General features: G+C 38.8%; 1 protein-coding gene across 1 annotated transcript in view; it reads left to right on the top strand.

Moving 5' to 3' along the window:
* Positions 1-8447: 8447 nt before the first annotated feature.
* cps1 (carbamoyl-phosphate synthase 1, mitochondrial) overlaps positions 8448-25975 on the top strand; it is a 65619-nt gene continuing 48091 nt past the window's right edge. The window contains exons 1-19 of the mRNA XM_041807813.1: positions 8448-8738; positions 9964-10073; positions 10301-10445; positions 13701-13790; positions 13888-13944; positions 14037-14129; positions 14842-14931; positions 15676-15804; positions 15950-16056; positions 16435-16576; positions 16767-16844; positions 18026-18124; positions 18546-18641; positions 18917-19106; positions 19861-20018; positions 20223-20351; positions 23069-23213; positions 23965-24175; positions 25677-25875. Coding sequence (XP_041663747.1) covers positions 8613-8738; positions 9964-10073; positions 10301-10445; positions 13701-13790; positions 13888-13944; positions 14037-14129; positions 14842-14931; positions 15676-15804; positions 15950-16056; positions 16435-16576; positions 16767-16844; positions 18026-18124; positions 18546-18641; positions 18917-19106; positions 19861-20018; positions 20223-20351; positions 23069-23213; positions 23965-24175; positions 25677-25875 — 2394 coding nt within the window. The 5' untranslated portion in view covers positions 8448-8612. The remainder of the gene's footprint in view (positions 8739-9963; positions 10074-10300; positions 10446-13700; positions 13791-13887; positions 13945-14036; positions 14130-14841; positions 14932-15675; positions 15805-15949; positions 16057-16434; positions 16577-16766; positions 16845-18025; positions 18125-18545; positions 18642-18916; positions 19107-19860; positions 20019-20222; positions 20352-23068; positions 23214-23964; positions 24176-25676; positions 25876-25975) is intronic.

Genomic DNA, 25975 nt, shown 5'->3' with positions numbered 1-25975 from the left:
ATCCCTGCGTGAACTCAGGAAAAAATGTCATTCATGCGTCCACTACTAGGACTGAAACATCAACCATGAGACTTAAGGGTGTGCAATTAAGATTCTGTGAAAGGTGGTGCAGATTTTAAGACGCAGAGCCTCTCCTAACCTTAGAGTACCCCAGTGCCAAACATGATTAATGAAATGTTGAGAACCTGAGCTTGAGAAAAGAAAAAAGAAAAAGCATGCGATGAGTGCAGTGTGGTTTGAGATTCCAAAGATGGTGGATGCTTCCAGGTCTCTGGCATTTTGCCTCAGTGGGTGGCTGGAGCATCAGCAGGGTTCAGGGGAAGAAATTGACAGAGAGCAATCAGTGCACTTCCTTTTGCCACAAAACATGCAGAGGTCACTCAGCTGGCCATCTGTGATGACTAGAGAGAAGATTTTGATTTTTGGATATGCCCCCCTCCCCTTTTAAACCATGAGTGCTTCCTTCTCTGCCCTCCAACCATGCCAAAAGGAATGAGGCTGTAACTGAGCCTGGGGGCACAGATGGAGCCTATTTATAGTCCCCACAGAGAGGTGTGAAGTTTCTTGGGATTTCAAAGAGCGGGGGCCATGGCTCCTTAAGGGGGTTGATGCAGCCTCTGTGGCCCGCATGCTCTCTTTCCCTCCCTCGCTCTCTCTCTTAAGCCCTCCGCTGGCCACACAGGAATTAGATGGGGGCAGGCTAAACAAAGCCACTCACTGCCCTTTTTTATTGGGGACACTACATCACTACAGAAGAAGGGAATCTGAGCCCTGCTAAAGGGACAGTCGGTGTCCTCCTTATGCGGCTGATGACTTGGTCTTCCTTTAACATGCTGTGGGCCGTCACAGACATGACAGTCACTCTGTCTTAATGCCATGATGCCATCGTCCAAAACAAGAATGGTGACGCTTGGGTGGGGGTCTTCTAACTTGACAGCACATACTGTAGGAGTGAATCAGGATGGAAGGAGAGTACAGTTCTACAGATGGTGATAATAATACACAAGATAACCCCATGACAGTTATGAGGCTTGACTGTGTCAATATATAATAATTATTTTATCTTTTGATGCTTAATTTGATTGATGCAGCAGCTGAACTAACTCTACTAGGAAACGGTTGGCACATTTGTATGAACACAAAAAGTGAAGGTTTACTGTTAGAAGTTTTAGATCCAACTTTGCCAGAGTTCCTGATGTGGCTGGAGAGAAACCAGAGGGCTTGTATCGTATCAATGACAAAATAAGTTAAAGGTATCTGTGAAACTGTCCATCCATTTTTTAAAGCTCCAATGAGGAACTGTTGGTTTGTGTTGATTTTGGCGACCCCTGTTGACAAAGGGGTACGTTTTACGTCATTGCCCCTTTTGTCCAGAACATTTGTGTGTATCTCACAATGCTTTGTCTGCAATGCTGGACTGGGATGAAAAATTTAGCCCTGGCTTATTTGGTTGCAAAATGGCTCTTAACCTTGGTCAAATATGATGACCTTTATGGTTTATTTTTTCTAATGTATACACTTGGTGTCATGGTTAAACTGGTGGTGGATTAACTGGTGACACTATGCTGCTTATTTCCTGATTTTAAGAATATTAGTGTCTTTTGAGAAATTAATGCTACGTGGGAAGAGTTTTCTGCACCACAAAGTTGATTTACAGAGATTAATATCAGAAAAGACTTTGTAGATGCCGAATTAAAACAATTAATGACAGTGGATCATTAATTCTACTTTGTGACCCCACAACCACCTTCTGATTAGTGTTAATGTATCTAAAAGCTATGCAATTGCATTTAAATTCCCTGTTTCTGAGTCAGAAATATGATAAATGTATATGGGAGTCTCATGTTATAAATGTACAGGAATCTAAGTGGGCCTGAGAAGATTTTCAGGTCTTAAATTGGATCATGGTGTACTAAAGTTTGAGAAAGGCTACTATAGATGAGAGGTGAACATTGTGGACACGATATACTAACTCAAGTGCAGGTATACACAAAATTGGTATTTATATTTAAAAATATTTCCAAATTAAATCAAAAGATCAAATCATACCAGCCCAAAAGTGTCGGCCCAGTGGGGAAATTTTCCGTATGCCAGATTACCAGTCTAGCCCAGTTTGCTTGCAAGTTGTTCGGTATCTCTAATGGAGAATTAATACCACTGAGGATGAAACAGGCTGTGTCTGCAGTGTGCAGTTAATCACTTTCTCTGCCACCTACCCTCCAGAAGTTGTTTGGGGCAGTAAAATGTACTTTATAGGTATTGGATGCATCAATGTTAATTTCAGACCATTAAACAAACCAAAAACTTTATTATAGTCAGATCATAAAAAAAACTGTCTTTCTTTAAAGGAACCCCAGCATGATAAGACAATTTCACCATGTTGTACAGATATTTGTATCTATTATATGTATACTGAACAAAGAACTCACAAGAAATTGTTTTAAATAAAGGTGTAAAATTAACTCACCAGGGCACTGTCTTGTTTTAGTTTGCACTGCACTCTGGCTAGTGTGACGTCATCAGGCTTCAGTGGCCTTCTGCCACTATTTCTGTGCACAAGTGAACATGATCGCACTGGTAGTAAAGAGAAAATCATGAAGATGATACTCTCAGTGTAAATCAAAGTGAATAGACGTATAGGCAAAAAGACAGTGAGTTGAGCTGATTTTATGGTGTCTGTATTATTGCCTGCAGAGAGAGAGAGACTACCTGGGTGGGAGGTGAGTCCTGGCTGTTAACACCTATACAGCTTTAAGTATTGCAATTCACACCTGGTCTGATCCTGATCGTATCCCAATTCTCAGTTATCACCAGTGCAAATAACACTGAGCCCTATTCTCATTCAACAGCCTTTATGAACAGGAAATAATGGCAACATACTGCAAACACCATCTGTTTGTTAATTCACTTTGTGAGGTACTCACCTTTTAAACATGGTGTTAAGCATGTAGGGGCAGAGCATTAAAAAAAGACACACTTCTGTGATTCACGCCATCCAGAGATATTAATAGCGAGCATTTGTCTGGAGTCTCTACATATACAAACTGACAAGATGTATCCTTTCTGTTAACATCTCTGAATGGAGTGATTCAAAAAATGCAGATATTGGTTCTGTTTAGGCTCCATGTAACCTGGTTTATTTCTTCAACATAAGAAGAAAAAATCGCCCTCTGTTGGCTGCAGTTGGTGCACAGACGTTCCTCTTTTTCTATGTTTACTCTCTCTTTCTCCATCTCAGCAGGCACTTATATAGACACATCATTAAAATTAGCTCCACTCAATGTTTTTTTGCCTCCATGACTACATTCACTTCGATTCACACTGACAGTAAAGAATTCATGTTTTTTTCTTCATTAACAGTGTGATCATGTTCACATTACGAACAGAGGACCGCCGAAGCCTGATGACATCACACTATACAGTGTAATAAAATATGGCAGCCTCCTTTTTCTCAAAATTCAGATAGATACAAATACCCATCCATTAAGATGAACTTCTCTTACCATGAAAGGTTCCTTTTAAAACTCTTATGACACAGAAATGAATACTGATGTCTCTGTATGAGCTGATAAAGCAAAGTAGACCATCAGCAACAGTTATTAATGATTATTTTAATATTTGTCATCAAATCACTGCCACTTGATAGGTGTCTTACAAATCTAAGATTTTCTATGGCAAATCAAGATTTAATTTTACTCGTATCAGTTCAAATATACACATTTTGCAGCCAAAAATATACAATATACAAGAATAAAATCATGTTCACAGACTTGAAGATTGACAAAAAGTTTAAGGTTTCTAACATTTGCATGCACTACCTGATTTATAATACATTTATTTTGATATGAGTAATTCTGGCACGAAACATTTAAGAAACAACAAGCATCTTATCTGCCACTGTGCTTCGAAATAAACAGATCCCCCAAATCGTTTGTCCTTTAATTCAAAGTGAAGCATGGAGTAGTCAGAAAGCCCTGAGTCTTCTCCAGTCCCAGGCGTTTATAAATTGAGACTCACAACTTTTGCTTTCCTATGCATTTTATTAACTCAAATGAATGACAACTTATTCACATCCTGAACTGCCGTATAGATGCACCATCAATCCAATTCTCCTGTTTATTCTGTTCATGTCCAATGTAAAGGCTTTGAGTAGCCTTGATGTTAAAATATGCTGCAGACATAAACTCTTCAAACTGGTTATCCCGGTCTGATACTGAACAAGAATAATCATGAACTGCTAAAACAACAATCCATTATTTCTGTCATTTCAGGGCCAAGACTGTGCCTGCAAACAGAGAGAGAAGTGAGGGAGCCTGCTGGTCTATTTATGTACTCCCTTAAGCTCCATCTCAATCTGAAACTCACACTTGAAACCGCAGACAATGTGGGGACCCTCCGCCGAGGACAGACGGTAAAGCTCATTAGGCCGCACCCCAGCCAATCAGGGGAGGAATTTAGACTACGGCTCATCACAGCCCTCCCTCTAACACAAGGCCATACAGTACATTGCAAAGGCTTCTCATGTTCTCCCAATCATCACCGAGCAATTTTCCATTGTATGAGATTCTGTCTCATTGACAGTAAGCAGACAGCGCAGCACTTGAGGGAGGGCATTATATATATATAAATGAAATCAGAAAATAGTATCATATTATAAGCAGTTTAAATGAGCTTGTGTGCAGAGGTAATTCAAGTAAGAAAGCTCGGAAGAATAGTGTGACATAATTATGAGAAATTGTATAACTTTTTTTCTGCACTAATTCATATTCTTTTACCCCTTGAGATTACTTTTTATAACAATATTTTAATATAAAGAGTCTTAAATGTGTGGAGAGAGTACCAGTGAAAACTTTTGTTAGACAGTGTTCATTTCGTCAGGTAAGACTAAAATGTGTGTTGACACCTTTATAAGGAAGACTGGTCTAAGAGATGCTAAAGATATGTCTTTATGCCCCCCCCCCCAAAAAAAAAGAAGAAACAAATTTGAAAATTTCCCAAAACATTTCCCAAATGTAAACGGAAATTTCCGAACAAATAGCCCTGCAAAAAATTCCCACATTTTCATAAGAACACCCAATAATTCACAGCAAATTTCCCCCCAAATCTTCCAACAAATCACTCAAAAAATATCCACAAAACTTCCTGAAAATTTCATAGCAAATTCTCCCAGTATTTTTAGTAATGTCTTAAACTTTAATGGACATTCCAGACCATTATCTCAAAAATTCTGATAGCAGAAATGATTACTATACTGTAAGACAGCCAAAATATAATGCTCTCATATGTAAACGCAGGGACTTACATTACTTGAAATAGAATGAATGTTGCGACTAAAAGTAAAGACTAAAATATAAGGACTTTTTATTGACTTACATTAGGCTAATGTGTTTTAATTAAATTAAACCAGACTAAAACTATAAAGATTATTAAGGATTAAATTGTGACTAAAACTAAACAACACTTTAATTTAAAGACTAAAACTGAATGTAAAAAAAAAAGCCGTCCCAATAAACACTCTTGTTAGATTTCATATGAACTGGCTCTTATCTTCTTTTCTAAAAGATGTGTTTTGCTGTGATGCAACATCTGACCAACAATCAGATTTTTAGTTTATTTCTCCCATTTTCCATTGATGGTAGGGATGAATTATTAGGTGTATGCCGTCTTAAGAGATTTAAAAACAGTTTAACAGATGCATATAATCTAATAGGGGTTCTCAACGTTGGGGTCGGGACCCCGTTGGGGGTCGCAAGACACTGAGGGGGGGTCTCCAGATGCCTTTAAAAACTAAGAACATCTTTGAATTACACTGTTGCCACTTTACAACTATTTTGCCAAGTTTTAACCCATTTTTATGACTTTTCCCCCCAAATTTTGCCAATTTTAACACATTTTTGCAACTTAAAACCCATTTTTTATAGATTTTAAACCCTTTCCACCACGTTTTAACTCCACCAAGGAGGTTATGTGATTGGCAGGGTTTGTTAGTTAGTTAGTCTGTTTGTTAGTTTGTTAGCAACATAACTCAAAAAGTTATGGACAGATTTTGATGAAATTTTCAGGAAATATCAGAAATGGCATAAAGAAGAACTGATTAGATTTTGGGAGTGATCCTGATCACCATCTGGATCCAGGAATTTTTTAAAGGATTTGTTACTATTGGGAGATAGGGCTAATGGCGGAGGTCTGCGCTCTCCAAGTGCTTTTCTAGTTTCTGCCTGTTTTTGCCACTTCTAAACCAAATCTTGCAACTCTGCCCGTTGTTGGCTCTGATGACACATTATTGCCACTATTAAGCCCTTTTGCCACTTTTTAAGAAACATTTCACAATTTGACATGTCAATTTTTGCCAGTTTCTGACTATTTCTGCCTCCGCTAACCCTTTTTTTGCCAGTTTATATCAATTTTCATCCTATTCAACCAAATTTCCACCTATTTTTGCCACTTTAACACCATTTCAGTGTTGGTTATTTTTTATGCCACTTTTATGTAATTTTTGGCATTCCTGACCCATTTCTGCTACTTTTGAAATCTAATTTCACCCCCTTTCCCATCATTTTTTGTCATTATAAACTAATATTAGCTATTTTTAACTTATTTTAATTCTAATTTTAGAAAAATGATTTACATTTTTAAGAGGGCTACTTGCTATACAAATGAATTAAAATTTAACAATGGACCATGATTTTGCTGGCCCCTAGTTTGGCTGCCCCTCCCCGCCTTGTCTCCACATGACTATTTTTGAGTGCATGACTGTGTTCAGTCACCTTCAGGTACAGTGGGGATCCCTGGCCACTGGCACCTAAATTTTTGAGGTCGTGGGCTGAAAAGGTTGAGAACCTTGATCTAATAAACCCATGAATCACAGTGATCATAATCACATGGTGATCTGGTGCAGTTTTTCAACTGTCTTTGACCGGTGGAGTTTTTCGTTCAACAAAAAAATAAAGGCTGCAGCTACAAATGTTGGACTTGAAGTATCTTCAAACACTCCAGGGCAACTGTTTCCTTTTTTTCACAAGGGCAACGGTACAAAGGAGAGAGTAAATATCCTGTGGTGCAAATAAAAACAGATCCCTTAGGCCTACTCTAACGCATTACTTCCTACATAACATAAGCATATATGTTTGACCTACATAAAGACGTCAGTGTAGGTGTCATGTGAGCTGTGAAGCTGTTATAGCTTCAACTGGCAGCTAAATGATACCAGGGGCCTCGTTTGCTACTATAATTCATCTATATGGAGCAACACTGTCACCTAAATGTGAAGTGCACAACTACAACAACATTTACGGTTTGAAAAGCCCTTTCAGTCTTTCTATCAAATCTTACCACTGGATGTCACCAGTGGTCCACAGGAGATCTACTGTGAGTGAGAACAGACTAAGTATGGCACAAAGGGAGACATGAACTGTGGTTAATTTGGAGGGTTTAAAGAGGACAAATGCCCCCAATTAAAAAAATAAATAAACTGAAATATGCTTATAGTTTTTAGAAACTAGTAAGACTTTCACATAGGAGATAATGATCAAAAATCAAATCAAATATAAATAATGTTATTGCATTTTAAGTAGATGTTTTCAACTTGCTGTAATGGCCTTTATAAAATGGCATTGACAGCACAGTTCATTGTTCTGAGTTCAATTTCTGGAGTGTGGAGGTATTTCCTGATCTACACAGGTCCTATTACTCACACTCACTTTGTTCAGACTGCTGAACCCAGCAGAGTGGCAGTCAGGCAGCCTTCTCCACAGAGGGCCAGTCTTGCAGTGATCAGCAAATACACAGACCACTCTAATCCCCCCACCATGCTGCCTGACCATGGTCAGTTTGCTCTTTTTTCCAAGCAACTGGCCTCAAAGAAAAGGCTGTGAAGAGTTTGTTACACTATAGCATAATACACCAGTTTTCTAGCTGTAGGCAGATCCTTAATCTGTAGGCAAGGGTCTTCACTTCCTAATCACTGTTCGTAAATGAAGGCTGTTTGCTGTAGCCTGTTGCATCATTTTTGAAAAGTTGTCGATGCAGCACTCTTGATTCTGTAGAATCAATACAGAAACAAAAGCAGCAATAAAAGGAAGGTGAATGTGGCCTTTTCCTTTGAAAATGCGGTTATTACAGCAACAAGAAAAAACATGGGCTAATAAATGGTTTATAATGCTATCTAATTGAAATAATAAAGTAACGTACTTCAATTTGAGCCAAATCTGCTCTAATACAAGATGCTGACACTTTGAATCATCGCTAAAAGTTAAAAGTCATTTGTATCTAAATCTAATAGTATTTACCGGAACTCAAACACATGGGGATTCCACGTTTAACCCTTTAAGTTGACAAAATAGTAGGCGTTTTCCAAACTACCAATCCAAACGATGGGCGCTTTAAGCGGTGAGAATAACAACACTCATTCGGCCAATCCTCATCAGTGTTTCAAGCGGCCAGTTGAAGCGTCTGTAGGGACACGAGGGGGAACTCAGAATTCATTCATTCATTAAGCTTTCTTTAAGTTTACTCTTAGTTGTTAAGTAAGCAGTTTATGACAAATTGTATTTCATAGTTCTGTTTTTATATCGGGGAACTTAATATCCACGTTAGTGCTTCTTTTGGCTAATATGACCAAAATCCTGCTAGCCTACAGCGTTGTTAAATCCCTGAGACATGGATCTGTGGTTGGCAGAAGAGTTGGGAACACGTCGGCCTGGTTTAGACACCAAACTACTAAACTTTTTAGTGTGAAGGTAAGAAAACGAAGTTTGATTTTAAACTGCTGTTGTCACTTTTAAAAACATAAAACTAACTTTTTTGAGTCTTTGATGAAAGTGGAGCCGTTTTAGCGCTGATGTTGCTGCATGCTTCTCGCGCCAAGTCCGAATTCCAGAGAAAAATCCACAAAATCCACTTTCTATGGCCTATATATAACCATACAGAAACGTAATGGGTTATTACAGCCCACTTACAGAAGTTGCAAGATTCACTTATTTGTTCGGCCTAGGTGTAACACAACAGGCAGTCCTACTTTCAGCATAATTTTAATTTGTGCTTTAGTTTTGGTTAATGTTATGGCGCTCTTTATAAGAAGCAGCATGGTGGAGGGCAGGTGAAATATCGACATGAGCTAGTTGAAGAAAGTTGTAAGTACTGAAATACGCTCTGGCTGGTAGACTTTTTCAACGCCGAAATAACAAGTGGGTATAGTTGATCCATTCAAACTAGTTATCGTTTTGCTTTAGGAATGTTCTTTCACTTTAAGGGAAGACTGCAGTAATTTGTCTGATATCTTAACGTAGTTCGGAGCAAGGGCAGGCTAGTGAAACCTAATGCCTATCCACTCATAAAACAGAACAGAAAAAGAGTTCTTCCCTGTAAATTGATAGTTTCACTCTGACATCTTGGATGATTTAGTGCGTCTTGAGTAGTGTGCATCATGAGTGTTAACTGGGAGAGGGAATTGCATCATATTTTAGATACGCCCTTTATTGCAACATCTCTCCTATTCTATATCACACTACCAAAGTTTTGTGGTCAGGGATTTGGATGGTGAAGTTAAATACTTATATTCAGCTTTTAAGCCTGAATTTCCACATCTAACCTACAAGTCAACAGGTCAGACTTCTATGCAAGTTTTTTGAAATGGGAAGTTTTTATATATTTAAATAAAAGTTTATCATCACTAATTTTCACCCATTTGTTCAGAGGGTCACCGTGGGTCACACCAACTCTGTATGAATGTATGCATCTGTGTCTCCTTCTCATGCAGACACACATACATTCTGAACAGAAGAACAGATTTGTCTGTCTCAGCATTCACAGAACAAATTCACATTGGTCTGCAGTTTTAGCATCAAGTCCCACAGGCTCACTACAAGTTTTGTCTTTGGTCTTTCCAAACTTGCCTCATTAAAAGAGAATTCATTTTCTTTGTGAGATCTTTCTTGTCCTCTGATTTATCTTTTTAACTCCCAGGCCCAGACAGCTAACCTGGTCTTGGAGGATGGCACCAGGATGAAAGGTTTCTCCTTTGGGCATGATGTTTCTGTAGCTGGAGAACTGGTCTTCAACACTGGCTTAGTTGGGTAAGAATGAAACATGCTGACACAAGTCAAACCGGGTTAGATTTTAGAGGCTGTTCAGCAAGTGCAGGATTGCAAAATCTGAAATATCAATTATTCTCAGCTTCACAACTGTTGAACCTTTAATGTGTCTGTTTGATGTTAACAGGATGAATCTAAAGCACTGTGTTTCTTTCAGTATGCATGTGAGCATAACTTTAGATATCTGTCCTGCTCTTTCCCTGCTTTAGATATCCTGAAGCCCTGACTGACCCGAGTTACAGAGGTCAGATCCTGACCCTGACCTACCCTATTGTGGGAAACTATGGAGTACCTAACACCCAGGAGCTGGATGAGTTGGGCTTACGAAAACATGTGGAGTCAGATCGCATTCAGGTAGGAAAATAGGAATTTTGGGACGTGGTGTGATTTCAGCTCACAGTGGCCTCAACACTGCTAGGCTTATGACAATTTGATGCTCTATTCATTTTGTGTACTTTTTTGTGCCAAAACCTCAATGAGAGTGTGAATGTGACATTTAGACTTAAGTCTTTGTACACAGCTTGTGCTGTCAACTTACATCAGATATTTTTCAGGTTTCAGTTGATGGTCTAAGTTCTTTTGCATCTTTGCCACTGATTCGCAGTAAAATGATGATCTTTGGTTAGTCTTTACAGTTTATGCTTGAAGTTTATTATCTGTTTTTGTTGCAGTATAATAGTGATTTTGTTTTGAGGTGCACTCTATAATCTGTCTTTAATGCAGTCTACCAGACATTTCTGGTAAAACTGTAGGTTTAACTATCAGCTCAGACCTGCACCTTAAGATTGCTCATGCATACAAATGTTCCCAAAAAACATATTCAACTATGGCAGAGTATAGAGAGCCAAATCTGACCAAAACAACTCAAAATAAGCCATACAGTGGATAAAGTGACTGTCACATTGTCTATGTATTTCTCCACTGTGCTGACACTGAGATGTGTGTCTTGATACGGCATGATTCTTAGGTAGGTGAGTAGTTACCAAGGAAGCTCTCGGATGCAGCTAACAAGAGGAAGATGTTTGCCGTACGTGTGTCTATGCGACCAGCTGTTTGCAGAGTGTGCTCCTTGAAGAAGTGCTCTGCATTCCTATCACTAACCTTAGAGGCCATCCAGTCTCAAGATCTGATAGTTGATTCTTAGGTTAACTTGTAGACTGCACAAAGAGGAAATGTAAGAAAGCAATGAAAGATGGGTTTTGTTCATCCATCAGAAAGTTGACACTTCATGTAGGACATCCTCCACTACAGGCATGCCCTGATTGTCTTATGCAAAAAACCTCTGCTTTAGGGACTATAGGTCAAAGATCATGACTGGGCCTGTCCAAACTTACCCCTTGACCTCTTGGAGACTTTGACCATTAGGCAAGAAGATATTTTTCAGCACCCAGTACTCAGCTTACATTGGCTACTTCCTTACAGACATTATTTTAGGAATGTCATCCCCCAATGATCCCCTGACCATTGATGTCTTCTGGTCTTCTCTGAAAACCGGTTGTTTGTCAGATACCCTGTTATGTGGATGAGATTCTCATGTCTTCATAATGAGGCATGTATCTTCTTCCTCATTGAGCATCTGGCACAGACTGTAGCTATATCCTTCATAAACTTGCAGTCTATTCAAACAATGTGCTGTTAAAAAAGGCACACACCTCCCTATTGAAGACATTACATCTGACAATACATATCAGAGCAAAAACCAAGCCATTCCTGCGTAGCTCAGAGACAGGATTGTTGCAAGGCACAGATCTGGGGAAGGCTACAAAAAAACAACTACTGCACTAAATGTTTCCAAGTTTCCACAGTGGCCTCCATATTTCTCAAATGGAAGAAGTCTGGCACATCCAGGACTCTTCCAAGAGCTGCTGACCTGGCTAAACTGAGCAATCAAGGGAGAAGGGCCTTAGTAAGAGAGGTGACCATGAACCCATTGGTCCCTCTGACTGAGCTCCAGAGATCCTGTTTGGAGATGCTGAGCTGGGCTTCATGGCAGAAAAGTTAGGTGCACAGTGGGAACAATATTCTCTGGTCTGATGAAACCAAGATAAGTATTTGGTCTTAATTTTAAATGTTATGCCAGGAAGAAATCTGGCACTGCTCATACCTGCCCAATAGAGTCCCAACAGTGAGGCATGGTGGTGGCAGCATCATTCTGTGGGGGTGTTTTTCATGAGTAGCGACTGGGAGACTGGTTGGAGTTGAGGTAAGCTGAATTGAGCACAAGTACAAAGATTTCCTCAATGAAAACCTGTTCTGCAGTGCTCAGGACCTCAGACTGGGCTGAAAGTTCACCTTCCAACATGACCTTAAGCACACAGCCAAGGCAACACAGGAGAGGATTAGGGACTACTCTTTGAATGTCTTAGAGTGGGCCAACCATAGCCCTGACTTGCATCCTGTTGCATTTCTTCAGAGACCTGGAAATGGCTGTCCACTGACAGTCCCCATCCAACCTGACTGAGCTTGAGAGCATTTACAAGGAAGAATGGCAGAAAATAACCCAATCCAATGTACACAGATGCCACATTTTCACCGAATAGTTTCAAAGTGATAATACCTAATCATTTGTTTATATACACACAGTTTATGATCAAATCCATATCCCAATCTGTCATCCATTATCACCATTAGTTTTACTAACCAGCAAGATTTTTTTAAAAAGATATATATTTGGGCTTTTTAGTGCCTTTATTGGACAGAGGAGGACAGTGGATGGAATCGGAAATGGAATGAGAGTGGGGAGAGACATGTAGCAAAGGACCACAGGCTGGATTTGAACCCGGGCCGTCAGTGTACATGGGTATCGCATTGGACAGCTAGGCCATCTGCGTGCCCAACCAGCAAGAATTTTAATGAATTTTTTCCCTTGTTGACATGACTTTGTCATTGAATATTTGGCAATTTTTTTGAAATGTTTCAAAGAACCAAACACTGTTTAAAATGGGGGATGGAATAATCAGCCTCAGTTTTAGCCATACTAAGGTTGGGGCTTGAAATACTGCAGTGTTTTGCAGATTTAACTTTGATCACTGTGGTGATAGCTGGTGTAGTATTTTGGTTAATATCAAATTAAATGAGAATTAATGACATTAAAATTTCATGTTGCAGAAAGTTGCATTAAATATTTATTACAAACTGTTACAGTTACTTGCAGACGCACTTAATCTAGATGTTTTAGCATGGTGAAATAGCTACCTTGTATTCATATTAGCTTTATAATGTTTAAAGTACAATAAGTAACTAAGCACAATAACTTTAAGTACAATTTAAGAACAAGAATCGGGTTCATTTCCAGTTGCATTTGCACATGAAAGGAATTTGACTTGATGTCTTGGGCAAAAATGCTTAAAAAAGAAGTTTAATAAAGAAGTAAAGGCTATTAAATGGCTCTTCTTGTCAAAGATTATTGATGGACTAAGATAAAACATGAAATAGAACACAAAACGTTCAGATGAGGATCTGTACAGTTGTACAAGTATGTGTGTGAAGTTACACTTGCGTAGAACAAAATATAAAACTGTTAACACAAGACTTTTAATGGAAACAAGTATAAGATCCATTTTAGTATTACTTTCTGTCATAATTGGCATTTTGCAATTGTGTTTCAAGGTATCTGGTCTCCTGGTTCAAGACTACAGCCATGAATACAGCCACTGGAACTCTGTCAAATCTTTAGGACAATGGCTACAAGAAGAAAAGGTTGGATATGAATTTACAAAGAATGTCATGTCATCTTAGAAAAAGGAGAGGGCTCTGTTGTTGGTAAACTTTCAAATATTTCTTTCCTGCTTTAAAGGTCCCTGCACTGTTTGGAATAGACACCAGAATGCTGACCAAGGTCATCAGAGACAAGGTTAATGTAAAAGAAAACATCTCCACTGGTACAACCATTATACATAAATGAATTAAAAACTCACTGTTATCTCATTTTTGATTCCTCCTCAGGGCACAGTGTTGGGGAAAATTGAGTTTGAAGGGAAACCTGTTGAGATATCTGACCCCAATGAGAAAAACCTGGTAGCAGAGGTCTCAACCAAGGTACTGTCTGCTTATAGTTACAGAATTTGCAATTTCCACAGTGTCCATGTCCACAGTGGCCTATCTGCATCACGGTTTTGCTCTGACTGATGGCACGCTCCCTCACTTATCGGATTCAGTTCTGAAGTAGAACTGCTGTCAGCACAGAGCAGATGGATCATGAGAACTCAAGTTTCCAGGAAATAATATACAAACATCTTGCTGTTTTGCCTTTCCCAGGTTGATTTGCTGTTCACTGCTTCATGTTTTGATGTAATGTGGATTTAGTGATGATATAAAAGAACGTCACTCTGTACCTGGTATTTTATTTAAGATTTACCAAAAGGGCTTTTTGTTCCTGTTTGGGTTGATCTACTTTGTTCTGATTGAGATAAACTGACAGCAGGCTGAAAATAGACGTGGTGTATTTTCGAGTGGAGCAGGGCCAAGTGGGGCTTCTGGCACCCAACAGACAGATCACTGCTCATACTGTGGAAAACAAAAGATTGACTGGAAAGGGAGCAATTTGCTCCAGATTGCACAGCACAGACAGAATACTGTGCAGATGGACTCTAATTACCTGTTTTGATAAAAAAAAATAATGATAATATGCATTTTATTTATGAAACAATATTCAGGTAATAAATGAAATCTTATTATTTTTTTGTCTTGTCATGAAAGCTCTTTATTCTAACCAGTATTTTTTTTCTATTTTCCTCTTTTCATCCTTAAGGAAACCAAAGTTTTTGGAAAAGGAAACCCAATAAAAGTGGTGGCTGTTGATTGTGGCATTAAACACAACATCATTCGCCTGCTTGTGAAGGTGAGAATAGATCCAGATGGGTTAAAAAAAGTTAATGAAACTTAGAAATGATGAGTTTATGATACTCCTTACACATAGTATGTAAGTCAACTTTATGACACACATTTTTCTTCAACTTGACCTAGAAAACCTAAGAAGGTAAAGTTACGTCTAACAAGCTCCAAAAATAACAGAGAAAAGCTAGGAGTGTTTGTTTGTTATTCTGCTTTAGGGGAGTTGGGCTTCTCTTTTGTTTGGGCTACCGTTAATGGTTATTGTTGATCTTACATTTGGTTGTAACACTGAGTCATAAAAACACAGCCTGCAGCAGTCTGCTTTGTGAGCTCTTAAAACATTGTATCCTCATTTCTTTGCTTTTGTTCTCTTATTGGCCTATTGATTTACTGAAATGTCTGACATCAGTCTGAACTCTTAAATTTCTTTAATAATTAATAACCTAAATAATATATTTATGGAATTAGTAGGCACGATGTTCCTCCACTTTGTCCATTCAAAATGCCTTTTCATTGGTGGGCTTGTGGTAGTTTGTAAGACAAAACAAAAACCCATCAATAAAAAGACAATGTTTGTAAATGCTAATAATTGCTTGAAGGTAGTAAGGATTTGGCATCACCGTCTCCTTTAACAGTCAGAGCATTTATTAAAACACAGATTTATATGGTGTGTTTCAACCAATAATGTAAGTAAAATTGTATCTACAACTGATGGGTTACATTTTGAAATAATGAAACTGTGTCTGTGCAGAGAGGTGCAGAGGTCCACCTTGTCCCCTGGGATCAGGACTTGCTGAGCCTAGATTATGATGGCCTCTTCATCTCCAATGGACCGGGAGATCCATCTCTAGCCAAGACACTCATCCAGAATGTCCGCAATGTGAGACTGAGTGCTTTGTGAATGTTTTGTATTTAAAAACATGTGAGATCTGATCAGAAAGATCTCTTTGTGTAGCTGTAGGTTGTACATTTATATCATGACTTTGTGAGCGCCTGATAGGCATTTTTCTGTTTGTCATGTAAAGGTGCTTGAAAGTGATCGTCCTGAGCCAGTGTTTGGGATCTGCATGGGCAACCAGATCACAGCTCTTGCTGCTGGAGCTAAGTCGTATAAACTACCAATGGGGAACAGGTAGAGTAAGCACATTAAAGACACAATATGAGCAAAGTTTATGCTCTTCAATGGGCCATGATGATATCTCTTGAAAACATATTAAAGTTTGGACATTTTTTCCTGTTTCTCACCAAACTGCAGCTTGCATATTGTTGAGGTCTAGGAACCATGCCATATTCATTTAATTTCTCATCAAAAACTTCTTCACATTATTTACATCCATAGTACCAGTTCTCAGCATTTTGTTTTCCTGTAACTTATATAGAGGACTGCATGTAACATTTTCAGTCTTGCTCCTGCTATGCATTGTTTAGGTTTTGCATGCTACATTCTTCACGTCACTTCTTCCATCATACTGCCATATGTCCTATGTTTTTTGTATGTTTGTGATCCCAGAGGCCAGAACCAGCCAGTGCTGAATGTGATGACGGACCAGGCCTTCATTACTGCACAGAACCATGGCTACGGCATAGACAGCAAATCCTTGCCTCCTGGATGGAGCCCACTTTTCGTCAATGCGAATGATGGCACCAATGAGGTTCACTGAATGTGATTTTTTGCTTTTCATTCTTAGACAATGTGGCGTCTTGATATTTTTTGGGGCTTAAAAAGTAGTGTTTTTTGCAGACTAAATAGTGTCATTAGTTCTCTTCAAAACTTACAGGTGAAATTAAGAACACTGTTGGTTTGCTGTCAGTTTCTTAAGCTAGCCTCTTCATGTTTTCCAGGGCATCATGCACAACACTAAACCCATTTTCACAGCCCAGTTCCATCCCGAGGCTAAAGGAGGCCCCACAGACACAGAGGTAATTAAAGACCAGTATTGCTGCAGGATCTGAATGCTACATACATAAAAGTAACATTAATTTTATAATTTTCAGAAAGCAGCTTCAGTTGGAATGGTCAAACAGCACTTGTCTCATTGTGCACTTTATTGTTGAAAATAAAAGACATGTTTGAATAAACATTAAACAGCATTGCAAGCAGGGTGTGAGCTAAATGCATTAGTTTGTGTACATATTTGCAGTACGTGAACCAGTCTAAGTGTTGAAAAATAACTAATAAAATGAAAACCATCATATAACCAGTTACCACATCCCTCGTAGGGAAGGTGTACTCATCTGTGCTGCCTGATGTTCGGAGCCACCAGGGCCGCAGGTGTTTAGAAAGACAACAGTCTGCCCGTCTTTTTCCCTACAATCAGGCATTGATGATTCTGTGTGACAGCTCTTGTCTTCCACACGGCAGGCAGGGACTGTAGTTCAAGTCCTGGTCAAAGTATGCCGTAACCTCTGTCATATTAAGGCAGAATAATAAGACCTGTCCTCTCTAGAGAAACATGGAGTTGACAGCTGGAGAATTCATGCCTTCCAGAGTGGTTTGGCTTTTGGGAGTATCATAAATATTTTGCAATGACAAATATGATAGTCCCATTGCAGTTTGGAGTTTGCAATATAATAAAATGCGTTTATCTTGTGCATTTATACATCAAGGTGATTTTCAGCATTAAGCATAAAGTCATTGGAACTTATTGCCACATATTAACACTGAAACTTGATTATTTTTCTTGTATTTCACATTCTAAATAATGTTGTCAGAGCATACTATAGCACATTTTAAAAGAAGTACAATTTCGTTTTCTGTATCCAAATTTTGATTGGTATATGACAAATGGTAAGTTCATTTCCTTCTGTGTTTTTTCCCTGTGAGTTTTATTACAGACATAATATCCACATAGCCAAAAGTATGTTACACACAACATTTGTAATGTTTTGTTAACTTAAGTACTCGTTCAAACATTGACCCTGGGAAATAATGGTTCCAAAAGCATCTTTTCACTCCTCATACCTGGTGCCCTTAGGTGCTGTGTTATACTTATATAAACTTGATCGGTAATATTTCTATGGAGTAAAGACAAAAAATAAATGTTGCATTTTTCTTTTATGCTATTTACTGCCCAGTTTAAATGCCCTTTTCTTTTCTACAGTTTCTCTTTGATGCCTTTATATCTCTGATCAAGAAAGGGAAGGATACAAACTTGGTGTCAGTCATGCCAAAGAAACCCGCCATCCCTCCAAGAGCCCAGGTATGTACAACACGAAAACATCACACATGCTCGGCTGGTTTACCTTTACTATGTGAATGCCAAGTCTTCGTAAGTGTGACTAGGGCCTCAAAGGAATGCATTACCTCTTTAAGGGTGTAAAAGGCTATCAAACATGTTGCTGGAATGGGGTGCAGATGGCCTGATTGCTAGGTTTTGCCTCATGTACTTGGATGGCCCAGGCTCAAGTCCAACTTAAAGCTTCTTTCCAGCAGTCCCCACTCTTTCACTAGTTTTCCCAGTGAAAACTGACAAGACAAAAATAGGAAATATTTAAGATTTTATGTTGCATGTCATGAATGTTAACATCGGGGCAAACACAGTGAGGGTAATAGAAGTGTTAAATGTTTATTGCAGTTTCCATAATTGCTTTGTTAAATGATCTGTTTCTGTCCAAATACAGGTGTCAAAGGTGCTGGTTCTGGGCTCTGGTGGGCTCTCTATTGGTCAGGCTGGAGAGTTTGACTACTCTGGATCTCAGGCTGTTAAGGCCATGAAGGTAAGGAGTGAATAATTTCATTTAGTCCCAGAGCAAACTATCACAACTTTAATTTCACATTGACTGCCTACATACTGAAATTTATGCTAACAGTTTTTGAGGAAAATATAAATATAATACACAAATGATTTTTATAAAGACAACATGACAACTCTTAAGACCCTGACAGAGTAAATTTTATAGTTAAGTATATTTCTGTGAATCCATTATTAATTGTTATTTTTATCAGACTTAAGTTTTTCTCAAAAGTAACACATGTATGTGGTGTTCTGTAGGAGGAGAACTTGAAAACAGTGCTCATGAACCCAAACATAGCCTCAGTTCAGACCAACGAGGTGGGCACCAAGCAGGCAGACTCGGTTTACTTCCTGCCCGTCACGCCTGAGTTTGTAACTGAAGTTATCAAAACTGAGCGCCCCGATGGCATCCTGCTTTCCATGGGTGGACAAACTGCACTCAACTGTGGTAAGACTTATGCATTTACAGTGACTCCGATAAGTCTACACACCCCTGTAAAAATGCCACATCCCTATGGTGTAAATAATTCAGTGAATATATATAATTTTGGAGCTTTTTCTGCCTTAAATGTTACTTAGGAATTAAAAGATAAAAACAAAACCTAGTTTCATAAATATGCTCACTCCTTGACTTACACTTTGTTTAAGCACTGTTTGATTTCATTACAGCATTCAGTCTTCTAGGGTAGGAATTGATCGGCGTAACCTATCTTGACGCAGCAAAATCTTCCTTTTAAAAGCAACCCAAATCTGTCAGATAAGGAGGGCATTTTCTTTGCCGGACCTCTTCAGGTCATCCCACTGATTTTCAGTATGATTCAGGTCTAGGCTCTGGTGAAGCCATTCTTTTGTAGATTTGGATGTTTTCTTGTTTGCTTTGCACTGCAAAACGTGTCATTTTAACAGGGGTGTGTAGACTTAGTGTCCCTTTATAATTATTGAAGTATTGGTGTTTTTGTGCTTTCCTTCCTTGTGGAATTCAATCAGTGGAAATTATGTTCTTTTTGTAAATCAGAGAGTTATGTGCTGCCAGTATTAGTGTTGTACTTGTGGATAGAAGCACCAAATATCTTACTGTATTAAATTCCTCAGTAGATTAAAGTTTTTCAGCTTTTATGATGTATGCTTTCAATGTGTAAATGGTGTCAAAATGGATTAGCTAACCGTATGTCTGTGTGGATTGGGGGTCATACGATGGTTAGGAGTTGAGCTATTCAAGCGTGGTGTCCTGGAGCAGTATGGAGTAAAGGTGCTTGGAACCCCAGTAGCATCCATCATGGCCACAGAGGATCGACAGCTTTTTGCTGACAAACTGATGGAGATCAATGAGAAGATTGCACCCAGTATTGCTGTGGAGTCGGTAAGGTTCTAACTTCTTTAAAGTATAAAGACACTGTATACAGAGATTTTGTTATACGTGTATTTTATTGTGCACAGCTTAAAATGAGGAACATTGTTTCAGTGCCCAGGTTGACATGTGAAGTACAGAAATAAAGGTATGGATTTTTCGGTGGGACATTAGTGACCCAACACTAATTTAAGTTTTTTTGTGTGCAAATTTCAGGTATCAGATGCCTTGAAAGCGGCAGAAAAGATTGGCTATCCTGTGATGTTGCGATCGGCATACGCCCTGGGAGGTCTGGGCTCTGGTCTCTGTGCCAACAAAGAGAAGCTGGAGGAAACGGCACAGAAGGTCAGAACTAATGGTGCAGAGTCAGGACAGTACAGGCAGCAGGGCATAATTATGGTTGTTTTTCTTGAACGTTGTTTTTCTTTACCCTATAAAATTGTTTTTCTATAGTTTGATTGATCATGCTGATCAAATTGGCAATTTCTACCTTTCTCCAGCTTTTTTTCATAAAGTTTTTTAGCTTTATACCACATCCCATGTTTGCAGCACTAACCTTAGGGAAGATAAAAGCTTTAAATTGTTAAGATATCTTTCTTTGGTGTCTTGCCAACAAATAACAGTTTGCTGTTGCTAAGCAACATCCTTTTGTGCCCATCCAGTATCCTGCATTATACCTGGTGGCTTGGTGGTAATAATCTGTGATCAAAGGCTGCAGAATGAACTGTCTGCACCAGACTGGTTTGATCGATGCATACTTTAAATGCCACGCTGCATGTTCTTTTTCTCCTCTCATCTTGAATTTCAAATATTTTATTTTTCGTTTAGTTATGCTCAGCGGCTGTTTCAATGGTCAGTGTCAAGTGCGTGATGGAGATTAAGTAGTCCAAGAATAATTAGGTTCATAGGGTCTTTGTTAATAAAAGAAAATCCAAGGTTTATACTAACACTTACCCCCTTTCCTCTGGATAATTATTATTATGACTATCATCTTTTTTATCTGTTAATAGTTACCACTTCAAGCTTATACTTCATGTCCTTGTAACAGGCCAACTCTTTTTTAACCAGAAAAAACATTTAAACTCTCAAAATTTAAACAATAATTTAGTTGTTGGTTACCTTTATAAATTCAGACCAGTTGACCATCTTTTCATTTACAGGTAATAATCACAGTTACATATTTTCTGTCCTTTCTTTTTATCTAAACTTAGAACAAAAAGTAAGGAAATTTGTGTTGTATAGATTATTTCTTTATTGTAGCAATGCTTCTTGGCAACAAATCTTATACTGTTGGAAAGCCTGTTTATTTTTCTTTTAAATGTTGTCACATTTGTCAGGAACATGTATTTGTGGGATGAGCAGCTGAGCTGAGTATGTAAGTTGCACCCATGAAAAATTTGCCAAATATTCTCTACCGAGCCAAACAGCTTATTGTGCTATTTCTATTGACTCTTGTTTTGAGCTTCTGGTACCCCCAGGTGCTGTACCTGTGAGCATGGGCCTTGCTACAGTGGTCAGTAGGTGTCTGTTCCAGGAATCAGCATGCCAGATCTGATTGATCTGGATAGGGATTGTGATAGGGCATGAGCCCTAGTACCATCTCCAAACCGAAGGCCAAGTGCCATATAACGGGAGATGTTAGAGACAGGCCATGAAGAGGGAGTCCAAAGAAAACAACAGCCCAAGAATACAGTTTCCTCACCCTGTCAGCACCTAGAAACTGTAGGCTGTCTTCTATAGATTTATAGTCAAAGTTTGCAAGGCAATATGGCCGATGGCTCTCTGCCCTGACAATCTGGAACAGACAGCCAATCTCCAGTCTCTCAGGGCTGCCAGCAGGCCTGCCATGACAGCCCTTCACCATCAGGCGTGTTTACACTGGAACCTGAACACGTGGAGGAATGTTATGTTCAGTGATGAGTCCACATCCGTCTCAAAACAAGAGTCAATAGAAACAGTTTAATAAGCTGTTTGTCAAAGGCAGACAAGATTTGGCACATTTTTCATGGGCACAACATACTCAGTGCTGCTGCTCATCCCACAAATGCATGCTCCTTACAAATGTGTCACCATTTTAAAGAAAATGAACAGGCTTTCCAACATTCCAAGATTTAGTGCCAAGAATCATAGATACAACAAAGAAATAATCTACTAAACTCAACTTTCCTTACTTTTTGTGCAAGGTTTATTTTTCTTTGGTTGCATGCATTTAAACAAACAAAGCACTTAGCACACATGACATAATTTAATGTAATTCAGTAATATACATCCTCAGAAAGCATTCTATGGTTCTCTTTGTTCAGGTAAGTTGTCTCTTGGTTTAACCAACATGCAAAAACAAAAAAAAATCTATACATAAACGCAATAAATATTGCTTCTTGTCCGGTTAGGTCTACAGATGTGGGGTTAGAACTTGATTACTGGGGCTAATAACCTCCAGGTGGCAGAAGATGGTATGATCAGTGCGGACAACTGGTGGCCCAGTGGCCACAGCAGTCTTCGTCTTTCAATTCAATCCCTACAGCTATTAAAGCAACCCCCAAAACTACTTTGATTTAAACAATTTATTTGTAATGTCTGAAAATTGTATCTATTTTACTGACATCCCTGTCAGCCAATAATAAGCAAATATGACGCATGATAAACATACACAAACCAGTCCATCCTTGATTAAATCTGCAAATGTCTGCTTTAACTTTCTGATTCAGGACCTTTGAGAGTATAATTTTCCTTACCTGAGGACCAAAACAAAAGGCCGGTTTCCTGTACGTTTTTCACCAATCATGAAATAGAACAATGGGATCAAACCCAGTGATAGCGAACATGACATCTCCGGAAATATAGGGCCAAAATGTCTCAGTCACCACTTTGTGGCTCATTGTGGTACAGGCAGTCTGATTGATCTCAGTACTAAAGGATATATGCTTGGATATGTTAATTAGATCTTTATGTTAATTTTAGTTTGTTTGAAAGTCCATCCCCCAAAGTTTTTGTCAAGGAAAAATCTTTGGCCCATGTACAAATGTAGTTACAAATGTGACCCCTGCTCTGTGCATTTGTAGGCTCTGGCTATGAGCAGTCAGATCCTGGTGGAGAAGTCTTTGCTCGGCTGGAAGGAGGTGGAATATGAGGTGGTGAGAGACGTGGCTGATAACTGTGTGACTGTCTGCAACATGGAAAACTTTGACCCACTGGGGATTCACACAGGTGCTCAGTCACTCTTTGGATTCTTTGCTCCTTTACCTTTTTTCCTGTCTGTTGTGCTGCTCTCTTTTTATTTAAATGTTTTCCTCAAACAAATACATCTTCTTTCGGATGTTTACTCAGAGTGAGAAAGGTTTTCTTTTTGTTATTTTTAGCACAAGCAGATTGTTCATGATAATCACTGTTTACCAAGCAAGATTAGATAAGATGTTTGAAAAGGATGAATACTGGAAAGGAGAATATTAGACCCTGTGTTTAGCCAAAATCTGAAATTTACCTAAGAGTAAAGATGGGGTTGTGTCCTTTTTACGGATAAATAGAAAGTGGTTTTTTAATACATAAATCTTTACACTCTGTGGCTCAACATTTTTCCTGTGCAAAATATTCCTTGGTATACTGTTCATTTAAAAAAACAACAAACAGAATACATTTTAAAGTAAATTAGCTTTTTCTTTTTCGAGAAAAAAAAAGTGATTTACCATGCATAACACTGCCCAAGCTACATTTGACAACTGGACAAAGCTTTACATTGGATATTATCTTTTCTTCTGTATACTCAATCACTAATGAGCATCATTTCAGGCATGTTTTGATTTTGATGTTGAGGCAGGTGGCTTTTTCATTCTACATGAAAACAGCCCTCTGCCTTTTGTTTTCTGAGTCTCTTGATCTTGTTATGAACAGTAACAAAGTTCAGAAATGTTAATGCTTTTTGAAGCCATTCTCAGTCCTAATCCTTCTTGACCTTCTTTAGGCGACTCCATAGTGGTGGCACCGAGCCAGACATTGTCCAACGAGGAGTACCACATGCTCCGAGAGACAGCCATCAAAGTGGTTCGTCACCTTGGCATTATAGGTGAATGCAACATCCAGTATGCTCTACACCCCTCCTCCCTGGAGTATTGCATCATTGAAGTTAATGCCCGCCTCTCCAGAAGCTCAGCACTGGCATCCAAAGCTACCGGGTGAGTGGACATATGAATACAAATGAAAGCCACACACTGCCAGTTGGCTGGAAGTACGATGATGTAGCAATGTGCCTGTGAAGAAGTGTTTCTGTTTTCCCAATATTGCTCCTCCTGGTGGATAGATAGAGCTTTACAGCTGCTTTTCACATTTGGTTGTTATGGATGTTGCAAGTCAAGGTTGAGATTACAGTTGCATTCACTGGGGATGTCATTATTGACAAGTATGCTGCAGAGATCCAGTGAGGATCTTTTACAGCACTGTAGGTGCAGCATATACTGTGCAAATAGCTAAACTAAACATTTTATGTTTGATATTATCAGACCAGAATGGTTGAGCACATGGTTTTGTGTTACAAGATTTATTTAAGGCATTGAAATTTTGAAAAGCTTGGCTTTTTACATAAATTACTTCAAGATGTCTGTTTAAATTTACAATGGGAAATTTACAATAGATTTTTAAGCTTCAAGTTTCCATTGTCAAACTAAATATCATGCAGCCCAAAGTTTTTTCTCAGATCCCTCCAGCAACATAATTTTGTTGTTATCCTTGATACACATTGGCTTTAACGCAAAAAAAAGTTTAGATCTGAGTGAAATGACTCAGAAGCTTCAGTTGTCAGCCGGTATATCATCTGATTGAAGTCATTCAGTGCTCAGATAAAGTGCATTAATGCTTCCTGTCTTTATTTTTCTTTTTAAAAGATGCACATGAGCTTCCTTTTGAAAATAAAATGCAGTTATTCATTCTCAGTTTTTCCTCTCAGGACCAACATTCTCACTTAATTCAACAAACTATAAACATGACATTATGGGAGATTCTCTTGGCTAGGTATGCCTTTAATTTTCAAATCTAACAATTCTTTTAACAGGCAAAAATCTGAATCAAGAGCATACATGTATATGTCTGACTTTGTTGTGGGTTGTTGCCCACTTCTCAATACTGGCGTTTTGACCCCTGCTCCTCTAATCTGCATGTTGAAGTGTCTTTAGGCAAGAACTTGAATGCAGAGTTGCTATTAATATGTGGATTCAAGGACGCTTGATTCTAGTGCTTCAAACATTTAAATCAAATCAATGCACTAGTATTATTATCTGTAGGGTTGCACATGTTTCTGTGCCTGTATACAACAACACAGAAGGGGTTGCATGTGGCTATGCATGCTGTTTAGTAGTTTTACCATGGAACTGCATATTAACAAGGCTTCCTGTAAACAGCCTGACTCGCCATCAGATCTTTCCTTGACCTCTTGTTTTTCATCAAGGTCTAAAGAATGTGGTTGGAAAATAAGTAATTGACTGCAGGCGTTGAATTGAGTCCATTTCCATAGTTAACATTATAAAAGCTGGCCAGCTATTGTTAAACTGGCATAATTTTTAAGAGAAAAAACAGCACTTTTAAAGTGTGACTAAATATAAATGAAAAATATTTTTATTTCAGTGGTATGGAATTAAACTTCACCTCAAAGTTGATTTTGGTCTCTTTGCCCACGGCTTACAGTTATCCATTGGCTTTTGTTGCTGCCAAGCTGGCTCTGGGTATCCCCCTGCCTGAAATCAAGAACGCTGTATCAGAGAAGACCACCGCCTGCTTCGAGCCAAGCTTAGACTACATCGTCACCAAGATCCCTCGCTGGGATCTCGACCGTTTTCAGGGCATGTCCCATGAAATCGGCAGTGCCATGAAGAGTGTTGGAGAGGTGGGGAAGGATCCAAAGATAAACACTTACTCACTCTTTATTCACCTGCTTATTTAGTATAATCACACACCCCCATTATTTTAACATTTTTCTCCCCTTT

Source organism: Cheilinus undulatus, linkage group 15, assembly GCF_018320785.1.
Source record: "Cheilinus undulatus linkage group 15, ASM1832078v1, whole genome shotgun sequence".
Classification (NCBI taxonomy): domain Eukaryota; kingdom Metazoa; phylum Chordata; class Actinopteri; order Labriformes; family Labridae; genus Cheilinus; species Cheilinus undulatus.
The sequence above is the reverse complement of the archived record's forward strand: the minus strand, read 5'-3'. Positions and strand labels throughout refer to the sequence as shown.